Here is a 20,053-nt window from a genome sequence, read left to right as displayed (position 1 = left end):
ATGACAAGAAAAATGTTTTTGAGAGGCTGGAGAGGGGAGAAATAGTAATAGTGTGTATAATGGAAATAAGACATAGCACGAGAGAAAATAAAATTTAAAATGAAAAGAGGAAAGAAGGTAAAATGAAGTAAGAGAAGGAGCAAAATAACAGATTTGAAATTATAAAACTAGTGACTTAAAATGCACAAACTTGAAGGTGAACAAATAAATGTTAAAAAGCTATGCAGGAGAGAGAATAATGTAAATCATGAAGATGACCAGGGTGGAATTCATTTTTCTTTCTGGATCTGCTTCTGGTGATGTCAGATGGTGTCCTAGTCTGGCCCTAGACTACCACAGGTCTAGCCTGTGGCTGTCTCCTTCCTTTGTTAATCTAGTCCATCTGAAATCAGCAGTCAAGTTTAAGCACCACAGGTTGGGGCAGAGTAATACCTAGGTGGGGCTATTGCTTCCCCTCAGGCTGATACCACTTAGAGGGGAGTGCTGTCTGAGCAAGATGTCTCCTTCAGCTTGGAGGATGACTAAGCACAGGGATCATGGCGGCTGCTCTCTTCAGTTCTCTCCCCAAAGCCTCTGTCCCCAGACTCTCCTCCAGCATTTCTAGTCCACTGTGCACCTCCTTTGCTGAACACCAGGGTAAGTACCTGCAAACTAAAATGTGCCTTGGCCCTTTAAAGGGCTCTGACTCCAGCCTTCTCTTCCTGACAGACCCTGCTACTTTTCACAGGTGGATGTTATCTGGGTTCCTTTCCTGGCTCCAGTGCTATACACTGGGGAGCCCTGTTTGAGTTGGGACCCCACACTTCTCAGGGGAAACCCTTGAGTTTCCCTCCTGCAATTCAGCTGCCGCCTGTAGGAGCCTGACCAGCCCTGTTGCATCTCCACACTCTGTACCAGTCATGCTGTGGTGAAACAGTTTCTTCTGTCTGTGGTTATAAGGCTTCTTTCCAGCTAGTGTTCAGTTGGTTATTCGGGATGATTTCTCCACAATTTAGTTGTAGTTCCAGATTGGTCATGGGAAGCAGTTACTATAGCTTCTACTTACTCCGCTGCCATCTTGGGTCTCCCCATTCTAATCTTTTAGGAAATACAGCTGCTGCTAAGCCCACACAACCATTGCCACAGTGACATAAGATGAATCAAATCAGGCCATACTCTGCCTAAAACCTCCATTGACTTTTTCTTTTTTCTCGTAGTATTTGCATGGTCTCTCCCTCCTTTTATTTAAATGTCACCTTACCAGAGAGACCCTCTGATACCTCATAGAACATAGCTCTTCATACGATACTGCACCCTGTCTCCTTTATCAGGTTTTATATTTCTTCATAGTACTAACCCCTATCTGACTCACTGAGTTTAAATCATAACTAGAGAGGAAAAATTGAGAAATACAACTTTGTTATTACCATGGTTCTGTTTGCTGGAGGGAGAAAATTCCCTTTGCCAAAATTATGTAGGTTTTTTATACCTATGTTTACTGAGATTGGCCTTGGCTCATTCCGGAATCCAAGGTTTTGGCAGCCTCCTCTTTTAAGTTACTTGTTTTTGAGGGGAAGCTTCTGTCTTGTGTACTAAGTGAGAGACACTTTAATTTTGGCCTACAATATGTAGCATGTACTCCTCTTTCTAAAATTCAGGAGGCTTAAAGATAAGAAATAATGGGCTTGTATTAATTATCCCTGTTTTATTGATGAGGAAGTCAGGAGTTGAACTCAGGTACCATACAGCTTCTGATTGTAACCATAAACCAGAGATGTTTAAATGACATAAAAGTGACATTGTTTTAACATTGTGGGACCCCATACTTAATGTAGATATGTTTCAGAGAAAAAAGTAAATCGACAGAAACAACACAGTATTTATTTTATACAGTTGAACACGGGGCACATAGTAAAGTAAGCTATGAAAATTCCACCAAATAATTATCTCCAAAGGAATTCCTTTGCTTACATGGTTTACATATTAATTACTCTGGAAAGTTTCTGAACTCTGTTTAGTAGCAGATCTCCTTTCTTGATAGTTTCTTGGTACTGCCAGTTCTTGCTATCAGGTCTATAAATAAATTCAAGAAAAAAAAATGAATTATTTACCAGTCACATTACTCCATAACAATCACTGACCTACTTCACTTAAGAGCACCCCTTATTCTGGGAGTATTACAAATGATACACAAACTTAAACATACCTGTTGGTTTCCACTATTTCATTCACTTTATCTATTTTGCAGTGTAGTCTCCCAGCAGCAATAAATCTGGAGAGTTCCCTAATTGAGGGGGGGGAAAAAAAAAAACCCTTTAGTATTAGCCTTATAGAACAATCTTAGAAAAGTATACAGTACACTAAATACATGATGCAATTGTCTTTCAAGGTAACATGTAGTTTCCCTCACTCCTCAGCTATTGAGTATGCAGGAGTTGAGATCTCCCCTGGATGTTACAGGATTGTCCCCAAAGATTAAGTCATCTAGCAGAATAAACATGACCCTAGAAGTTCATGCTCAGATGGAGTACAGATGTCAAAGAACACATCATAGCAAGTATTTAGAGCTGCAGAAGTACTCAGAGATAAACAGTGAGTTAGAAATACAAAAATGAATGAATAAATAAATAACAAGATTTATTGGAAGTTTGGGGGTACTTAGTAAACTGCCCAGTTTCCTCCAACTTAACTGTTAAGGAACAGGTAACTCTCAGGGTTTTCAAAACCCCTCAGAGCATGAAGGGGAAAAAATAATAATATGCTACAATAAATTAGAACCAGGGATGCAAAGATGATGTGTTAATCTATTGTGAATGTGAAAAGGGTATTTCTGAATATCTATATCCAGTCATTACCCAAACCTCAAAATTAAGACAGCTATTTAAACACTATGGTTATGGTTACACATACACCTCAAAAACCAGCATCAATGGTGACACTCTCCAAAGACAGTCTGCTACCACATGACATGGGAAAAAAAGTAAAGCTTAGTAATGTACAAAAGCTATATGAAGGGAACTCTATGCTACTAAAGAGAATAAATAGAAAAATGACTCCTTTAAAATAAATATCTATTTGAATTGTGTTAAATTTAGAGATTCGTACAGCAAGTCTTTCTAATCAAGAAAAATCAGATTTCAAAGAAAAATTATGTAACATACTGCTCTTCCAGATACTAAAACATCTTGAGCCAAGCACATAAACATCAACAGAAAAGGGACTCTAAATATTAAGAGTCAAATTTCTAACAAAAATATCATTGCAAATCAATGAGGAAAGGTTGGCTTAATCAATAAATAGTGTTGAGGGAGACTAAGAAACCATGTAAGAAAAGTGGATAAACTGGATTATGAAAAGGGAATTTCTACATAGGAAAGAACATACCAAAACCAAGTCAAAAACTAAAAGATAATGTGGATAAAAGGTGTTCGCTATATAAACTGGAAAATACTACAAATCAGACAAATGACTCATTAAAACTGCAAATTAAAGCTACAATGAAATGTGACCATATAGGGCAGAACAAAGTCTAATGCTCTGTTGAGGAAGGTCAGAGGCAAACACCATGCCTCATGCTTATTGAACAGCAAGCACTATAATTAGATGAAAAAGTGTGTAGAGTGTGGTACTTTGCTCTGTGATTTGAAAGTATCATAACTAATTGCTACTGAACCCACTATGCCTTAAGTTATGCTATTGAAGAGTTTAAACTAGAAGTTATCCTAAACTATCAGCAATGGCAACATGTTTACACAGCCTCCTTCATTTCCACACTCGCCATCAAAATATACTTGATCCAACTGCTACACTGTCCATTCTTTCTTTCAACTGCTAGTTTTTGAGTTACGTAACTGAGTGGCTTTAGATAAAATCTAAAAATTAAAAAAGATCAAAATTGCTTCTAAACTCACTTATACTTGTATTCCATGTAAATAGTTGCACCTCTAGCACCTCTAGTTGCAGCTGCTAAACCCATTTGCAACTCTTGTTCTGGGACTGAAGTGCACAGAGAAAATTACACAATTAAGTTTAATCACCACCAGCTTTCTTAGTCCTACCCAAATCTACAGAACAGGAAAGAAAACCTCTGAAGAATCCTGATACTCTGATTTAGGAACAAGAATACCAGGCAGCAAGATACAGAAAAATACACTGGATTTGACTTATTATATGCAAACTGACTCAATGCTCTCTGCTGAGCTCCAGTTCAGCTCTAGAGCCTGACTGTTGACACCCAAGCTGACAATCTGGCTGCTGCTTTCCATCCCATTATCCCCAGATTAGTTTAGGCAGGGGTAAATGAACTCCTTAGGGTGCCACTGAAGACCCTGCTTTAGAGCTAACCTGGTATCCCTCTAGGCTTATTTCAGTGGACTTCCCTGTACTTCCCACCATACACAACTAAGTACAACTAAGTACAGTACAACTGTACAACTAAGTACCCTCCGTCCAGTACAACTAAGCCACTCATTTCTCAAACACATCCCTAAATTTATTTGTGCTATTTCTTCCATCTGGAAAGCCCTTTTTTCCCCCATCACTTCCTATAAAAATCCTATGCAATGACAGTCCTATGCAACACCACTTTTTTTAATTGTGGGCCACAGAAAACTGTATCATGAACATTTAACAGACTTCTGTTTGAGACTCGCTGATCTTGAGACCAAATGGACAGCACATTCTGAATGTCTACTTCTCCACTCCACTCCCACTACCCTCATCCAAGCCACCAAAAAACTCCCTGAGCTACTGTACAGCCCAAGTAGTCTCCCCATTCTCTTGGTCTGTGTGAGACATAGCAAGAAATCACATTACTCCCATGCTTATAAATCCTCCAGTGGCTGCCCCCTCCCCCTATCACCACTATGCTGCAGTCACACATGTCCTTCTATTCCCTTTCATTATATCTGTGGACTCATTTCTATCATAAATGCCCTTATATATTTAATTGCTTACTTGCCATCTCTCCTGTACAACTCTCCTGTACAACTAAGAACAAAAGTCCACAGGGATCTAAAACAATGCCATAATGGCTTAGTGAATCATTCATTCATGGGTTACAAGCACCGTGTTTAACAACCAATTTGACCAGAATTGCAGCAGCACCTAAAAACTGGAAGGCGTTATTATCAGAGGAAACATGACCTGTGACATATAAGAGAGATCTAAGCATCATTCCTGTCATGGCAGTGTAGTTCAGAAAGAAGGATCAGAAGACGACTTTGATAACAACTGGTCTAATACTTTTTTGTAAAATCGCTTACCCTCTCTACAACTCTCTTGATAGAAGGGGCACATCATGAAGGCTGGGATGATAGACATAGCTGTTTTGATAATAATCTTAAGAAAAATTCTTAAGATTTTTTTTTATTATTGAGGGAGGAAATGAAAATGGAGAAAGCATACAGATTCACACATTAAAAGGCAACTTTAAAAAAATTAGTATGATGTAAATTATTTAAACTTACTGATCAATGAATTCCACGCCAACACCAAAGGCTTCTGCCATATAGCCAAGGGTTAATGACCTATAGGATTCTAGCAGCTGGCTGTACGCATGAATTCTCATTTCTCTCACATAGTACCGGTAATGAGGAGCAAAAAGCCAGTCCTTTTTCATTTCCTGTTCCACAACAGCTGCAATGAATAAGATAACAAATTATAAGACTCTCTTTCAGATGAAGAGAGAAACTAGAGGACATATTTATAACAGGATAAGAATTAATAGCCTTGATCTATAAAGAGCTCTTATAAGTCAATAACAATAATTGGACAGTAAAATGTACAGAGGATATTAATGAGAAATCCACACAAGTACAAATTATTTTACTGAGTAACTACTATATATCACTGCTCTAAATAGTAAGGATATGGCAGTAAACCAAAATACAAGATCACTACTGCCAAAGAAACTACATTTTCAAACAGCAGAGAGAGATGAACAAATAAGATACTCTCAGAAACTACCAAGTTCTGTGACATGAACAAAACAGTAACATGACAGATTATGAGAGGAGGCCTTCCCCTGGACTCGGGTGGATAGGAAAGACCCTTCTGAGGAGCTGTTCAAGCAGAGAGCAAGAGGCACAGAGAAGGATGAATGATGCAAAGGTCCCAAGGCAGGAAGAGTCTGGCTAAGCTCAAGAATACCAAGGACAGATTCAGAATGTAGCAGGGAGACAGCTACAGGGACATGGAAGGTAACCAAGAGAAAAGAATCAAGAATATACTTTTGTTTCTGGCTTGAACAAAATAGAAATCCCTGGAGAAGAAGCAGACTTTGTCTTTGGAAGTGTTTTTTTGGGGGGGAAGGTGGGGAGTGCAATGGGGTTCTTTGGCAGTGTTGAAGTGGATTCACATATTAGACATTGAGTGAAGACATCAAGCAGACAGTTAGGCATGGGTCTGGTGCTCAATGGAGACAGGAAGTGAGGAACCACTACCATCCAGATAGATTTGATGACAGAATGAAGACAGAGAAAAGTGCAATTACTTAGTAAGTCTAGGGCAGACAGTACTGAGCAGTCTGACAAAGGATGAGTCCATAAAGTTGTGGCAAGAAGCAAAGAATGCTCAACATCAATGCAGACAAGGAAACACAATTTAGCAACATGAAGATCAATGGCCCTAAACATGAGATGATGCTCATTCTCACTAAAAAAAAAAAAATCATATCAAATTACTCTTCCATACCTTAAACTTATACATGTCATATATCGATTATACCTCAATAAAACTGACAAAAATATGGCAAAACCTACAGAACAGGATGAGGAAAAAAGTGTTTACTGGTGAGGATGGGTCACATCCATAATCTCCACATAAAATATCTTCTTACATCTTTTATGTGCCATTTAAAAGAAGACTAAGCCCTGACTGGTGTGGCTCGGTTGGTTGGATGTCAGTCCACAAAGCAAAAGGACATTGGTTTGATTCCCAGTTAGGGCACATGCCTGGGTTGTGGGTTTGTCAGGGTGTGTACAGGAGGTAGCGGATCCGTATTTCTCTCTCATTAATGTTTCTCACCCTCTTTCTCCCTCCCTTTCCCTCTCTCTAAAAATAAATAAATAAAACCTTAAAAATAAAAAAGACTAAAAAGTTCAATGAAAAAGCTATCTTTGGCAAAAAAAAGAAAGCATAAAACATCAATAAAATTATTTTTCTCTCAAATGATGTTAAAGTGAGAGAAGTAGAAACCATGTAAATGTAAACTGGCACAATATATCTGGAGGGCAATAGTGATCAAGATGAAATGTAGTTACCTTTGCAAAATTCATTTTCTTAATTTTTTTCCTAAGGAAATAAGTGAAATTGAAAAAAGATGCATTGTAAACAAGTGTTCAAAAACAAGGCTGCTTATAACAGGGAAAAACTGAAAACATAATTTTCTTTTCTTTTTTTTAGAGAGAGGGGAAGGGAAGGAAAAAGAGAGGGAGAGAAACACTGATAGGTTACCTCTGGCACACCCCCCAACCGGGGCCCTGGTCTGCCTCCCAGGCATGTGCCCTAACTGGGGATCGAACCAGTGACATTTCAGTTCACAGACCAGTGCTCAATCCACTGAGCTATACCAGCCAGGGCTGAAAACATAGTTTTTTACCAGTAGAGGATGGAGTATGGCATTTCTAATGCAATGAAGTACTAGGAGATCCTTACAAGAAATGGAAGCTCCAAGGCACGCCATCTGTCCTATCTGCCACTATATATATACTCAGTGCCTGATGCATGACAGTCACTTAAAAATACTCAACTACCAGCTATTTGAATTATGACATGAAAAGATACATACATTGTATTGTGGAAAGAAAAAAAGCTACTTAGAAAACAGCACATAAAATACATCCACGTTTAAAGGTGTTTCACGTACATATTTCTGGACACTATTGCCCCTGAAGAACACACTTGAAACCTGCTAAGGGCAGTTGACTCTAGAGAAAGGACCATGGCAATCAAAGGTTTGGGAAGGCCTTTTTCCTCTTTAAGTGATACTGCTTGAAATTTTTCCACATGTACATAGAGGCTTGGTTTTTTGGTGGTGTTTTGTTTTTGTTTTTTAAAGCACATGTAAGTGAATAAAAGGTCTGGAAGGATATACAACAATATCTTAAAATGGCTATTTTGGGGAGAATTTTATGTGTGAGTAAATGTGTGTATGGATTGGGGGGTAGGATGATACAAGACCTCTCACTTTCTCAGTTTAACTTTTAAAAACAATCAGGTATTACATAAAAAAGGATGCTATTTCCTTTTTCATATGAAATATTTTAAAGCCTATGTCTATGAATATTTGGAGAAGCAGTCTTACAAAACCATACAAACCCTAATGTCTCAGTACACTAAAAGAACAAATAATACAAATAATGACGACTATGTCATGTAAAGAAAATTTAACCTTTCTTCAATTAAAATATCTGGGAAATGTAAAAAATTGGTAAAGATAAAAATTTTCATCTAGAGTGTTGAAATAAAAGGTTGTTAATAGCAATGGGCAGGGTGAGATGAGGTTAATACCCTAACAATTCAGGTTTCCAAAAGCCATCAATTTCATTACACTAGGATAGCATCCCCCCAACCCCATTTTCCTCTTTGATTTAATTAATGCAACAGACAGTTACACGGAGCACTCAATAATATACCAGGCTGTGCTGGTGCTGGAGTCACTACAAACATTAAAAAAAGCATCAAGTCTGCTCCCAGTAACTCTAGGTAGCAGAACAGATAAACTCTCAGAAAAAAAAAATCACAAAACAATATGTGAAGTTTTAAAAAGGGGGCATATTGTCCCCAGCTGGTGTAGCTCAGTGGATTGAGCGCAGGTCAGGTCACCGGTTAGGGAGTGTGTGAGAGGCAACCACACATTGATGTTTCCCTCTCCCTCCTTTCTCTTCTCTAAAAATAAATAAATAAAATTAAAAATAAAAATAAAAAGAGGGCATATGGCCAATAAGCACACAGAAAATAGGCTCAAAATCATTAGTCATCAGGGAAATGCAAATCAAAATCACAAGATATCACTTTACACCCACTGAGATGGCTATTAGTAAAAAGATACAATAATAAGGAATAGATGTGGGGAAATATGAATTCTCACACATCGCTGGTGGGAATGTAAAATAGTATGTAGAGTTGCTTTGGCAAAGTTTGGCAGTTCCTCAAAATGTTAATCAAGGAGTTACCATTATGACCCAGTAATTCCACTACCAGGTGTACTGCCAGGAGAAATGAAAATATGTTCACATAAAAACTTGTACGCAAATATTCACTACAGCATATTTCTAATAGCCAAAAGCTGTAGACAACCCAGATGTTCATCAACTAAAGAAGAGAAAAATAAAATATGGTACATCCATTCAATGGCCTATTCCTCAGCCATAAAACTAAATGAAGCACTGATGACACATGCTGCAACATGGATGACCTGTGAGAGCACTGAGCTGGTGAAAGAAGCCAGGCACAAAAGGCCATATATTAATGTCCAGAGGCAAAAAGGTTAGTGGTTGCCAGGGCCTTAGGGGTAGGAATAGGAAGTCACTGCTAATGGATACAGATTTCCTTTTGGGCTAATGAAGATGTTCTGCAGCTGGTGGTAATGATCGCACAACCATGTCTATATACTAAAACTAATGTATTTTACTTTAAAATGATGAATTTTACGGCATATAATTTATGAGGAGCCACCCAAAACAAAACCCATGGAATTTATTTATAAAAAAATTATGTATTCTTATATGTTTAAACTGCCATCTCCTTCAAAGTACTCTCCATTTGATGCAATAAACCTATCAAGACTTTTTCCAACTGCTCAAAACAGTTTTTGAACTTGTCAATTTTGATGCCTTTTAGTGCTTCTGCTGCTTTTGTTTCACCTCTTCCATACTGGTAAAATATTTCTCTTTGAGGACTTTTTACATCCCAGGAAACAAAAGAAACGTCACTTGGGGCGAGACTGAGTGAATAGGGAGGTTGGGACATGGGGGTCTGCCATTTTTGGTCAAAAACTGAACACTCAGGGCAGTGCAGGCAGGTGTATTCATAAATCACCCATTGAAAAATGGGCAAATACGTTGAAAGAGTCTTCAAAAAAAATTCACTGAAGCAGAACGCAGCCTCTCACAACTACACCAGCTTGTACACTGATACAGATGGGTTCCTAGAACACTCACCTAGCAGGGGAAGCCTGTATGACAAGGGGCCCACCATCCAGAAGATAACTTTAGTTTTTTGGGGGGTCTCCCCTTATATATCTCAAAAAAAAAAAAAAAAAGAGGAAGGGGCATAAAATAAAGGCTCTAGTAATGCAGAGAAGTTATTTGTTCTGACTGATGAAAGAAAAACTTCACAGTTGAGCAGAGTAATGACTATGAGCATTAGAAAGGGAGAAGAGCAATTCTGCCATAAAGCCTTGTGGGCAATGCATCCATGTATGCACAAGAAGATAAGGCCAAGCAAGTAATTCAGCATGCCTGAAGAGCACTGTTTTCACATTACATCAGATAAAAAGTATGAATTCTCATAAAGCTGCCTAGCATTTATGCCTGTAGAAAGCACTCCATAAAAACTGGGCCAAAACTCACTCCAAAAGAGAACGGCCATCATTTGGAGTGTTTCCCACTCCAATTTTTGGGAATGCTACCTACCCATTTAACCAATACTTTCTAAAATTTGCAGCATTAACAATGAAATATAGGGATGGGAAAAGTAGGTTTATAGTTGTTCATACAGAAAATATAATAATTAATACTCCCAAGTATATACCTACTTTTGCCCACCCCTGTATGTCAATCCCAAGTTCTTTAAGTTTTAGAAGAACATTTGGGAAGGACCCCTGGGTTGACTTGATGCAACTTCATTTTTTTATCATCTTAGCATTTGTGCTCATTGTAGGAAACTGAATGGCCTGGCTGCAGTTAGGAGTGGGGACAAGAGGAAAAACAAGTACATTAATGTAAATAGGGTCACTGTAAACTCGCTGTGGAGGTACACCACAGGTATTTTCAACAGATTATTTTCTCCACCTATAGCCCTTGAAAATGATCTGCAAATCAGCACAAAGATTTAGCTACTGCACAAAGAATAGCCCATTGGTGAATTCAGAGCTCAATTAATTATCATCCCAATAGGAGATTAAGAATTCCCTCACACTTTCCCCCGTAAAACTCAGTATTTAGAACCATTTGCTCACTCTGCCCTATACCTCCTTAAGACTCTAAACCAGGGGGTCTGGCAAACTTCCTCAGCAAAGGTCCAGACACTAAATACTTTCAGCCACTGAGACCCATTAGGTCTCTGTCACACACTCTTCTCTCCTCCTCCTTTGAATAATCCTTTAAAAATGTAAGCATTAATCTCACCTCCTGAGCAGTGTAAAAACAGGTCATAGTCTGCTAACGCCTCTCTAAACAAAACTGGGCAGAAGATGAGCCGCACTGTTCAAAGACCTACAGCTATCTGCACACTATTTTTTTCATATATGTGAAAAGTCATCTTAGGTTCTCTGCCAAAGGGATCAGGAATAAGACAAAGACAGGTAATCGAAACAAGCAACTCTATCCTTACCTAATGACTGGAAGAAAACTGAGTAACGACATTCATAGAGTGAAAACAGGTACTGCCGAACTGCTGGAAGACTGTGCAACACTTCAAGAATCTCTGCTCCTTTAATAACCTAAAGTTTTTTTTAAAAAACAAAGGTATGCTTCAATGATTTTTGTGTACTTAAGGTAGAAAAGCATGAAATAAGCTTTAAATATGGATATTAAAGATTCAGTCATTACCTTTTCCCTGAGATCTGGTCTTTCTAAGGCAATCATGCTGACATAGACAGTGTAAGTCACAAAGGTTTTATAATCCATCAGCTCATAGGATGTAAATGTTGAAACAGTGTCAAGGAAGAGTTCAGCTGCCTGTTTGAAATCACGAACAGCCACACAATAAAGACCTTGATATACTTTTAGGCGGTTTCTCCTGTCCCAGTCTCCTCCTTCCTCTATTAAGCTATAAAATAAAAATCAGTAAGATCAAAATCTGGAAGTAGACAATGCCGCTTTTTACAAGTTTGTGTTATTTTCAAAGAGAAAACAACTTTTAACAACTTGAACCAAGAGGATATTTAAAGAAAATATTTTACTAAATATATCAATTATTTGACCAAATTTAATAATTGTAGTAGAAAGAAAATAGGCAAATTTCTTACATTAATCTTATTTATAGCATCACAATTTAGAGAGAGTATATCCCCACTGCTAAAAAGTACCTTTTGGCCTTTTCTGTGTTTCGGGTGATGAGATCATTATCCATATAAAATAAGCCAATCCTAAGGAGATAGAACACAATATCTAGTCGATGACCCAGTGCCACCGTTTTGTCATATGTCTTGCGAAAGGCTGTTAGAGCACCTTCCTGTCAAAAAAAAAAAAAAAAAAAGGCAACAGATGAGAAAAGATAGCTATTAGCTGTCTGGGATTTTCTTAACAAGGGATGGGGTGGGCACGGTATAGGTAGGAATGGAGAGAAAACAAGATGGCCATGAATTGATCTTTGCTGAAGCTGGGTGATAATCCCAGAGGAGTTCATTATGCCGTTCTCGCCACTTGCATGAAGTACCAAAAAACTCCATCAAATATGCCTAAGCATATACTTATATTCTATCTAGAAGAAAATATAAGAAAAACATAATTTACTCACAATTACTTCTATATTCTCTTTCCCACAGATTCAAGAGTTTTCTCTTTAACAATTATACTACTTTAAAATTACTGTAAGTTATTCGTCTCCCTTAAAGGGTAATGGAATTTTATCTTAGTCACTATAATTAGAATACAACTGAGTATTAAAATGTACAATTTTATCTCAAAGCATGGTGGAATAAAATGTTTCCATTGCTTTCAAATATGAACATGGATAAAATCATGTGTTTATACTTGGTACTTCCTAGTATATATCTGACTTTGCTTTATGTAATTATTAGTTATGCCCCATAAATTTATAAAAGGGACGGGCAGGACAGTAATGGGCACACCCAGCACTCAGATCTTGGTTTCTATTAATACTATCTCCACCAGGGATCCTAGGAAAAATAGATGATTCCAGGTTTGAAAAGCAAAATAACAGTGAACCCGTAATATCTTGCTGTATGACTAATGAGATCACGTTAAAAGGACAAAGAAGCCTTCTTAAAGGAGCTTCCATGAACAAATTTGGAACAAGCTGAGCACCATGAAGAATAATAACTATAATTAGTGGTAAAACAGTCAAGAATAAAAATACATTAAGCCCATTATTTAGTAATCGTTAAAAAAAAGAAAGAAGAGAGTCAACAGGAAGAAAAAAAAGAAAGCTGTTCGTCACTTGAAAAGCATACAATATTAGGACATCACCAGTTTACAACCCCCTGACATTGATTCAAGCATGTTCTCCTTGAAATTCCTCAAGGCCTGAATCAAGAGTCTATATAAGTTTCTCACTCATATGTAATAATGTATCCTCTTTAAAACAAAACCATATACACACAACCTAGAAAACCACACAAACCATTAGCTCTTTTCTAAACGGTTTTTATTTTCCAAATTTTTACCATGACCGAATCTTAAATTATAATCAGAAGAAGAAAACTCGCTTTCAATTTAAATTTAATAACATTTATGCACTTTGTGCCAGATACTAGTCTTAAGGTCTTTACCTCTATCTTGTATCCTCATCAGTAGGAACTGTCATTATCCCTATTTACAGATGATGAAACTGAGGGTCCAGCAAATCATAATTGCTGAAACCTGAAATAGAACCTCTGATCCAAGAGCCCAAAATATTTTTTAATATTAACACCATGTCATCTGTCATCTAAATACTAAAGGGTGCAATGCCTAAAATTAAGGACCCTCAAATCCCATCTTCTTAACCACTGTTACACAACTACTAAATTTTTTAAAAAATTTAAAGATCCAACACTGTTGGGTATCCTTCTCATGCACTTACAGTGGAGTATAAATTAGGCGAGCTCCTATGTACAAGAACTGGCCACACCTATTAAGATACAAATTATTCCTTGTCTCAGCAATTTCATTTCCCAGAATATACCCTAGAGAAATATTAGCATATATACACAGGGAAGCATATACAAGCATGTTTTCACAGCTGCAGCCTGTAATTGCAAAAACAGCTGAAAACAACATACTGCGTGTGTCCATCAATAAATAGTTGAATAGCTATGTAAATTATGGTATAACCCTGCAATGAACTATTAGCTAGCAGTTAACCAGAATGAGCAAGATTTATGTATATGAATACGGAAAGATCACTCAGAAATAATACTGAATGAAAAAGTAAACAGGGCAAGAATACACCATTTACTTTTTTAAAAATTCAAACACTAGCTAATCTCTACAGGTATATACATGCCTATAAATGTACAATAAAAGAACTAAAAAGGTTACCCTTGAGGAGGTATGGAATAAAGAAAGATCTAATAGAGCTTTAACATTAATGACAATATTTTAGTTTCTCACAAGGAGACCACTATTTGTGTAAAAATTTTAAAAATCCACCATCACCAATGCTTCCTAACCAAGACACATGAGAAAAGTGAACTATTGAGAAAAATTCCAATTTTGTAAAAGCAGTAAAAAACCAAAAATCTCTGCTTGTTCACTTCAGTTTTTATTGGTGTTAAGAGATGGGGAAGAACACACAGCTGGCTGTTTGCTGTGTGGGGGGCAGGTGATAAGAGTGTAGCAAGAAGACTACTTTTTCTTTATTCATTTTTGTACAGATTTGCTAGTTTAGGGAAGCATGTTACCGTCATAACTTCTTAAGGAATAACTTGACTTTTAAAATAAGACATTATTTACCTACAATAGTGCCCATTCTAGACTATACAAAGAGGGGAAACCATCTCTACTCACTTTGTCACCTATCCGGCACAGGTACTCAGCCTTTGCCATCATTGCATCGCGAATTTCGCTCTCTCCAAGATTCTTCTCTGCATCTTCCAGCTCCTCGTCCAAACGTTTTAACTCTTCTTCATTTGCCTTCTTCATCTTATTGAGCAGGTCCATATCCACCTGCCAGTCAAGGGATTTGCACAAGGCTTCATAATAAGGAGCCATGTCTGGGAGCCAGAGAGAGAGACATGACTTATGAGTGGGACAGCCCTCTTACCCTTTGGTCAGTGTCTATCATTTCTTCCACCCGTCTCCAACCCACGACAATAAAGGAATGGGGTAGTGCTTGGTAAATGGCTCGGCAAAACGCAAATGCTTGCTGCTGACAGGTTTGCAGCACCAGAGCTAATCCTGGCACCTCCAACCTCTGCCAGGGCTGGGTGGAGGGCAATTCTCGGTTTGCTCTTGACCGCCTGTGTTCCAAGACAGTCTTCAAGCAAAGGACAGGGTAAGCTTGTTATACACTGACTGAGACATGTCACGGTATATACAGGCCAGTGCCACTGACTACTAGGAAGGACTACAGGAACCAGCCCCAAATTTCCCCTTTACACGGAAAGCCTAACTCTCCCGCTGGACTACGCCTAGCCCAGGACCACTTGCCAACGACAGGAACTCATGAGCCACTGTTCTGTACCTAGCACCGGGCTCAATACTGCAGGATTTCTCCGCAAGCTGCTCTCAGAGGGGAAGGGCGCACAGCCGCTGAGAGCAAGACTGGAGGTCCCCGAAGGGACCCCAACAAAAGTTAAGATACTTAAGGTCTGAGAAAATAGGCCTGGTTTCGGGGGACCCGTGAGGGAAGGGGTCATCCCGGGGTCCGAAGCACAGTAGGAAAAATAACCACGCAGGCTCCGGAGCGCGGGGCCAACCCAGGCCTAGGCCGCTGACTCGGCTAGCGCGGGCCTCACTGTTATCGCGGACGGCCGCCATCAGCTCTTCGCGCACGGTCGCGTCCCCACGGTGCTCCGGCAGGCTGAGCAGGAAGCGCAGCTGAGCGATGCGCAGGTCGGGGTTCTTGGGTAAACCCTCTTCCTCCAGGTTCTCCAGCGGCATAACGACGGCGGAGGGAGCGGTGCGGGGAAGACTGCAATTCTACGACAACCCACTCAGATGGGGACGGCGGAAGCGGGATAAGTCGGCGAGTGTGCCCGCTAGCCGCCAGCCCGGCTTCCGGTCCCGGCTCAACCTCCACCAGCCAGCGACCCCTGCTGGACACATCCCGCAACGTCTCACCAGGCCGGGAGCCGGCGTCCAGCAGCATTTGGCTGACACTTTCTCTCGCTCTCCAGCCCGCAAGTCCCCAACTCCAAATTTCGATTTTGTGAACCTCTTCCTCCACACCTTTTTAGCTCCTTTATTTGTCATTCCGTTTGCAATTGATAGAAGCTGACAATCTTTTGAAGGTTTTGAAAATGTAACAACAATAAAATTAAAAATAACTACTACAATTTGCTGAGTCCTTCCTTACTCTTTGGCCTTTTTCTTTTATGTCCATCACCTCATTTTAACCCTCTCAATACTAGGAGGTAGTACTATCAGCCCATTTTTGTAGATAAGAAAACTGAGGCACAAAGTGATAATCCAAATTTATGTAGCAATTCGTGAATAAAAATCTCTGTATCTCTAAACCCATGTTCTTTCTGCTGTTCTAGGAAAATGGCACCCAGAATTCCAGTCTTAATACAACAGCATCATCATGTTGTTTATGCATAGTTTAAATCACTGCATGCCTGCATTTTCAGCCTCTTTTTATTTGTGTTGCTACGGAGGCTTCAGAATTGGTAATGGTTCTGTGAAAGTGCCCATATAGTGGATTTACCATAATTTACTTTTCCTCTTCTCTCCTTTAGATGTGCCTTTAGGTTGTCCAGGGTTGGATGCATAGGTCATTTTATATTTTGCATATTTTTCCTTAGCAGGATTAATAGACAAAAGAAAAAAAATGTTCTGCAATTTTTGGGTATTTAATATCAAAAGGTTTCCCAAAAGTTTGAATCAGTTTACACAGCCAGTGAACACATTTGAAACTGCCACATTCTCACCAGCGTAAGTTTTGTTACCATAAGTTTTTAATATCTTACTGGTTTTAGTTAAAATAAAATAAGTATTTTGAAGGCAATTCATATGGTAGAGAAAATATAAAGAACATAGAAAAAATTTCTAGCACTCCACTAAAAACACCATTAGATCATTGATGAAAACCTTTCTTAACATATTTATTTATTTATTTAAACATTATTGCATGGTTGCAAAGTACCAGGCACTGTTCTAGGCACTAGGGACACAGAAGTGAAGAACACTAAGACACTGTTCCCATGAAACTCACATTCTAGAGATACTTAGCTTCACTGAAACTCACCTAGATATTTTGGTAGGATCATACTATACTTGTACCTTATAAACTGTTTTGTTGGCTCCACCATGTATTAGAGATATCTTTCCATGCCAATAAACATGGATTGATGTCATCCTTTCTAATGACCACATAGGATTCCATTATTTTTATGTACCAACTTTGCCCCTATCAAGCCATGATTGATATCAATTTGTATCATTTTCTTTTTTTCACTCTTATAAATACCACAGTGTTGATCAGCTATGTGCATGCATTTTCACACTTGTGTAATTATTTCTTAACCCAAATGTCTAGAAGTGTAGTTACTTAGTAAGAGGCTGTGAATGTGTTACATTTTGACATATTATATAAGTATTATATATATTATTTTTTCAAAAATAATATAGCAATTTACATTTCCACCAAAATTAAACAGATGTCCTGTCTCCCTCTTTGCCTATATACTTTTAGTAACCATTTTAAGTTTTGGCAACAATAGCAGTGTTGATTTTCCTTTATTCTTTTATTATTATGTGGTTGAAATTCTTTTCACATTTATACTAACTATATACATGTATATTCCTTGTTTATGAAATGTCTGTTTGCTTTCTTAATTCCTCTATGAAATTTTCTTTATTGATTTGTAAACACTCTTCATATCTTAAGGATATTAAATATTTGCCAAGTGTTGCAGATTTCCCCTAGTTATTTTTCTATTTTTTTGTTTTAAGGCTATGCTTTTGAATTTTTAATTGTGAAAGTTTCTAATCTATAGAAGTCATTGCCTCCTAAAATAATAGCACTTCTTCATGGATTCATCATGGGCATATTTTCTTCAATGGATTATTCACTGTGGAGACTCCTAGAAAGCTGCATCACTGGTGGAGGTTTTCCACTCAAGGAGTTACTTTAACTCACAGACAGAAAGGTAAATCTCCACGGTCATGAGCATTCTTGGATGAATGTAATGGATTGATCACAGTGAATGCAAAGTGATTTTTACTTTTACACTTGGGATGCTTTTCATTGTCAATATGGGACAAAGAGCCCCATATTCTCTTTCACATGTCACTTTTCACATTTTTGTGTCAGGATAAATTTCTCAGGTAATTATGTGAAAATATTTATTTCTGTACGTTGATTCTGTAAGTTATTTCTGGGGTTCATATTTCACATGAACCCCAGCTTGAAACAAAATCCAATATAAATATTACCCAATGTTATAAAACTTAGAGCTAAGACATGAACTATTTCAATTCAAAAAGGGGGAAGAGAAACTCAAGTCCATCAGCAAAGAAAGAAAGACAAAGCAAATGATTGTATCAGAGATTCAGATTTGTGACAATTGGATATAAGACCACAAACTCAGTATTAAGTTTACAGGAAAACCTGTATTGATAGACATTAATATAGAAAAGGTGGCTTAAATTATACATGGCCGGTGCATTCTGTTTTCGAACTCTCAGTATAAATCCACAACCAAACTTGGGCTGTAATTGCCAGAGGGTCTAAATTACAGGGGATTCTAGGAATCACCCCTACTGTAGGTGCCGGTGCCCCCAAGTTCCCCCCGCTCAGCTCCTGAGGACATCCTCTCCACTCAGCACAGAGGATACCAAGTTCCAGTCAGATCTGTCGTTTGCTTTGCTTTTTAGCACTCCAGTTACCACTAATTGCTGAGAAATCAGTCGAACCTGAACTGTTGCTGTGATTTGCCTGATCAAAGCAGCTCTTTGTCCCATACTGACAACTCATTATTGAACAGTAAATCACCCATTCCATCAACCTCTCTGTAGCATTAACTTGATTTGACTGGGTTAACTAGTTTTACAAAGACCCTTCTTTAAGCCTGAAGTCTGGGGTCTTCGTAAGCTCACGGAGGTAAAATAAGTATGTATCTTCTTTGTAGAGTTCTGCCCCATCCCACTTAAAATGTTTAATAGAAACAGGCAACAGTGAACTAAGGACATGTATGTCTTCTTTATTTTTTTATTGAAGTAACATTGGTTAATAACATATAAATTTCAGGTGTACAACATTGTAATTCAATATCTATATACTCTGCTACCTGCTCCCCACCAAAGGCTAGTTTCTTTCTGTTACCATATGTCTTCTTCATTTGCTCTTATTGTAGAATTTATTTTTAAATCATACTTTCTTCATTTATTATCAGCATTACAAGTTCTTTTCTTTTTTTTTAATTTTTATTGTTATTCAATTACAGTTGTATGCCTTTTCTCCCCATCCCTCCACCCCACCCCAGCTGAACCCACCTCCCTCCCCCACCTCCACCCACCCCCTTGATTTTGTCCATGTGTCCTTTATAGTAGTTCCTGTAATCCCTTCTTCCCACTGTCCCCACCCCAATCCCCCCTGGATATTGTTAGATTGTTCTTAACTTCAATGTCTCTGGTTATATTTTGTTTGCTTTTTTCTTCTATTGATTATGTTCCAGTTAAAGCTGAGATCATATGGTATTTCTCCCTCACAACCTGGCTTATTTCACTTAGCATAATGCTCTCCAGTTCCATCCATGCTGTTGCAAAGGGTATAAGCTCCTTCTTTCTCTCTGTTGCGTAGAATTCCATTGTGTAAATGTACCATTGTTTTTGGATCCACTCATTTGCTGATGGGGACTTAGGTTGCTTGTAGTACTTGGCTATTGTAAATTGTGCTGCTATGAACATTGGAGTGCACAGGTTCTTTTGGATGGGTGTTTCAGTGTTCTTAGGGTATAATCCCAGCAGCAGAATTGCTGGGTCAAAGGGCAGTTCCATTTTTAGTTTTCTGAGGAAATTGC

General features: G+C 38.3%; 1 protein-coding gene across 1 annotated transcript; it reads right to left on the bottom strand.

The window, feature by feature from the left end:
• Nucleotides 1-1,838: 1,838 nt before the first annotated feature.
• Nucleotides 1,839-16,066, bottom strand: PSMD6 (proteasome 26S subunit, non-ATPase 6). Its single transcript, XM_024556713.4, has 8 exons — nucleotides 15,827-16,066; nucleotides 14,877-15,082; nucleotides 12,233-12,378; nucleotides 11,754-11,973; nucleotides 11,536-11,644; nucleotides 5,448-5,616; nucleotides 2,186-2,263; nucleotides 1,839-2,052 (listed from the first exon to the last, which is right to left on the bottom strand). Exons 1-8 carry the CDS (start codon nucleotides 15,969-15,971, stop codon nucleotides 1,956-1,958), a joined length of 1,170 nt encoding a protein of 389 aa, XP_024412481.2. The 5' UTR covers nucleotides 15,972-16,066; the 3' UTR covers nucleotides 1,839-1,955.
• Nucleotides 16,067-20,053: the final 3,987 nt, after the last annotated feature.

The sequence above is a fragment of the Desmodus rotundus genome, chromosome 8, assembly GCF_022682495.2.
Source record: "Desmodus rotundus isolate HL8 chromosome 8, HLdesRot8A.1, whole genome shotgun sequence".
Taxonomy (NCBI): Eukaryota; Metazoa; Chordata; class Mammalia; order Chiroptera; family Phyllostomidae; genus Desmodus; species Desmodus rotundus.
Note: the sequence above shows the minus strand (reverse complement) of the source record. Positions and strands in the feature narration are given on the sequence as shown.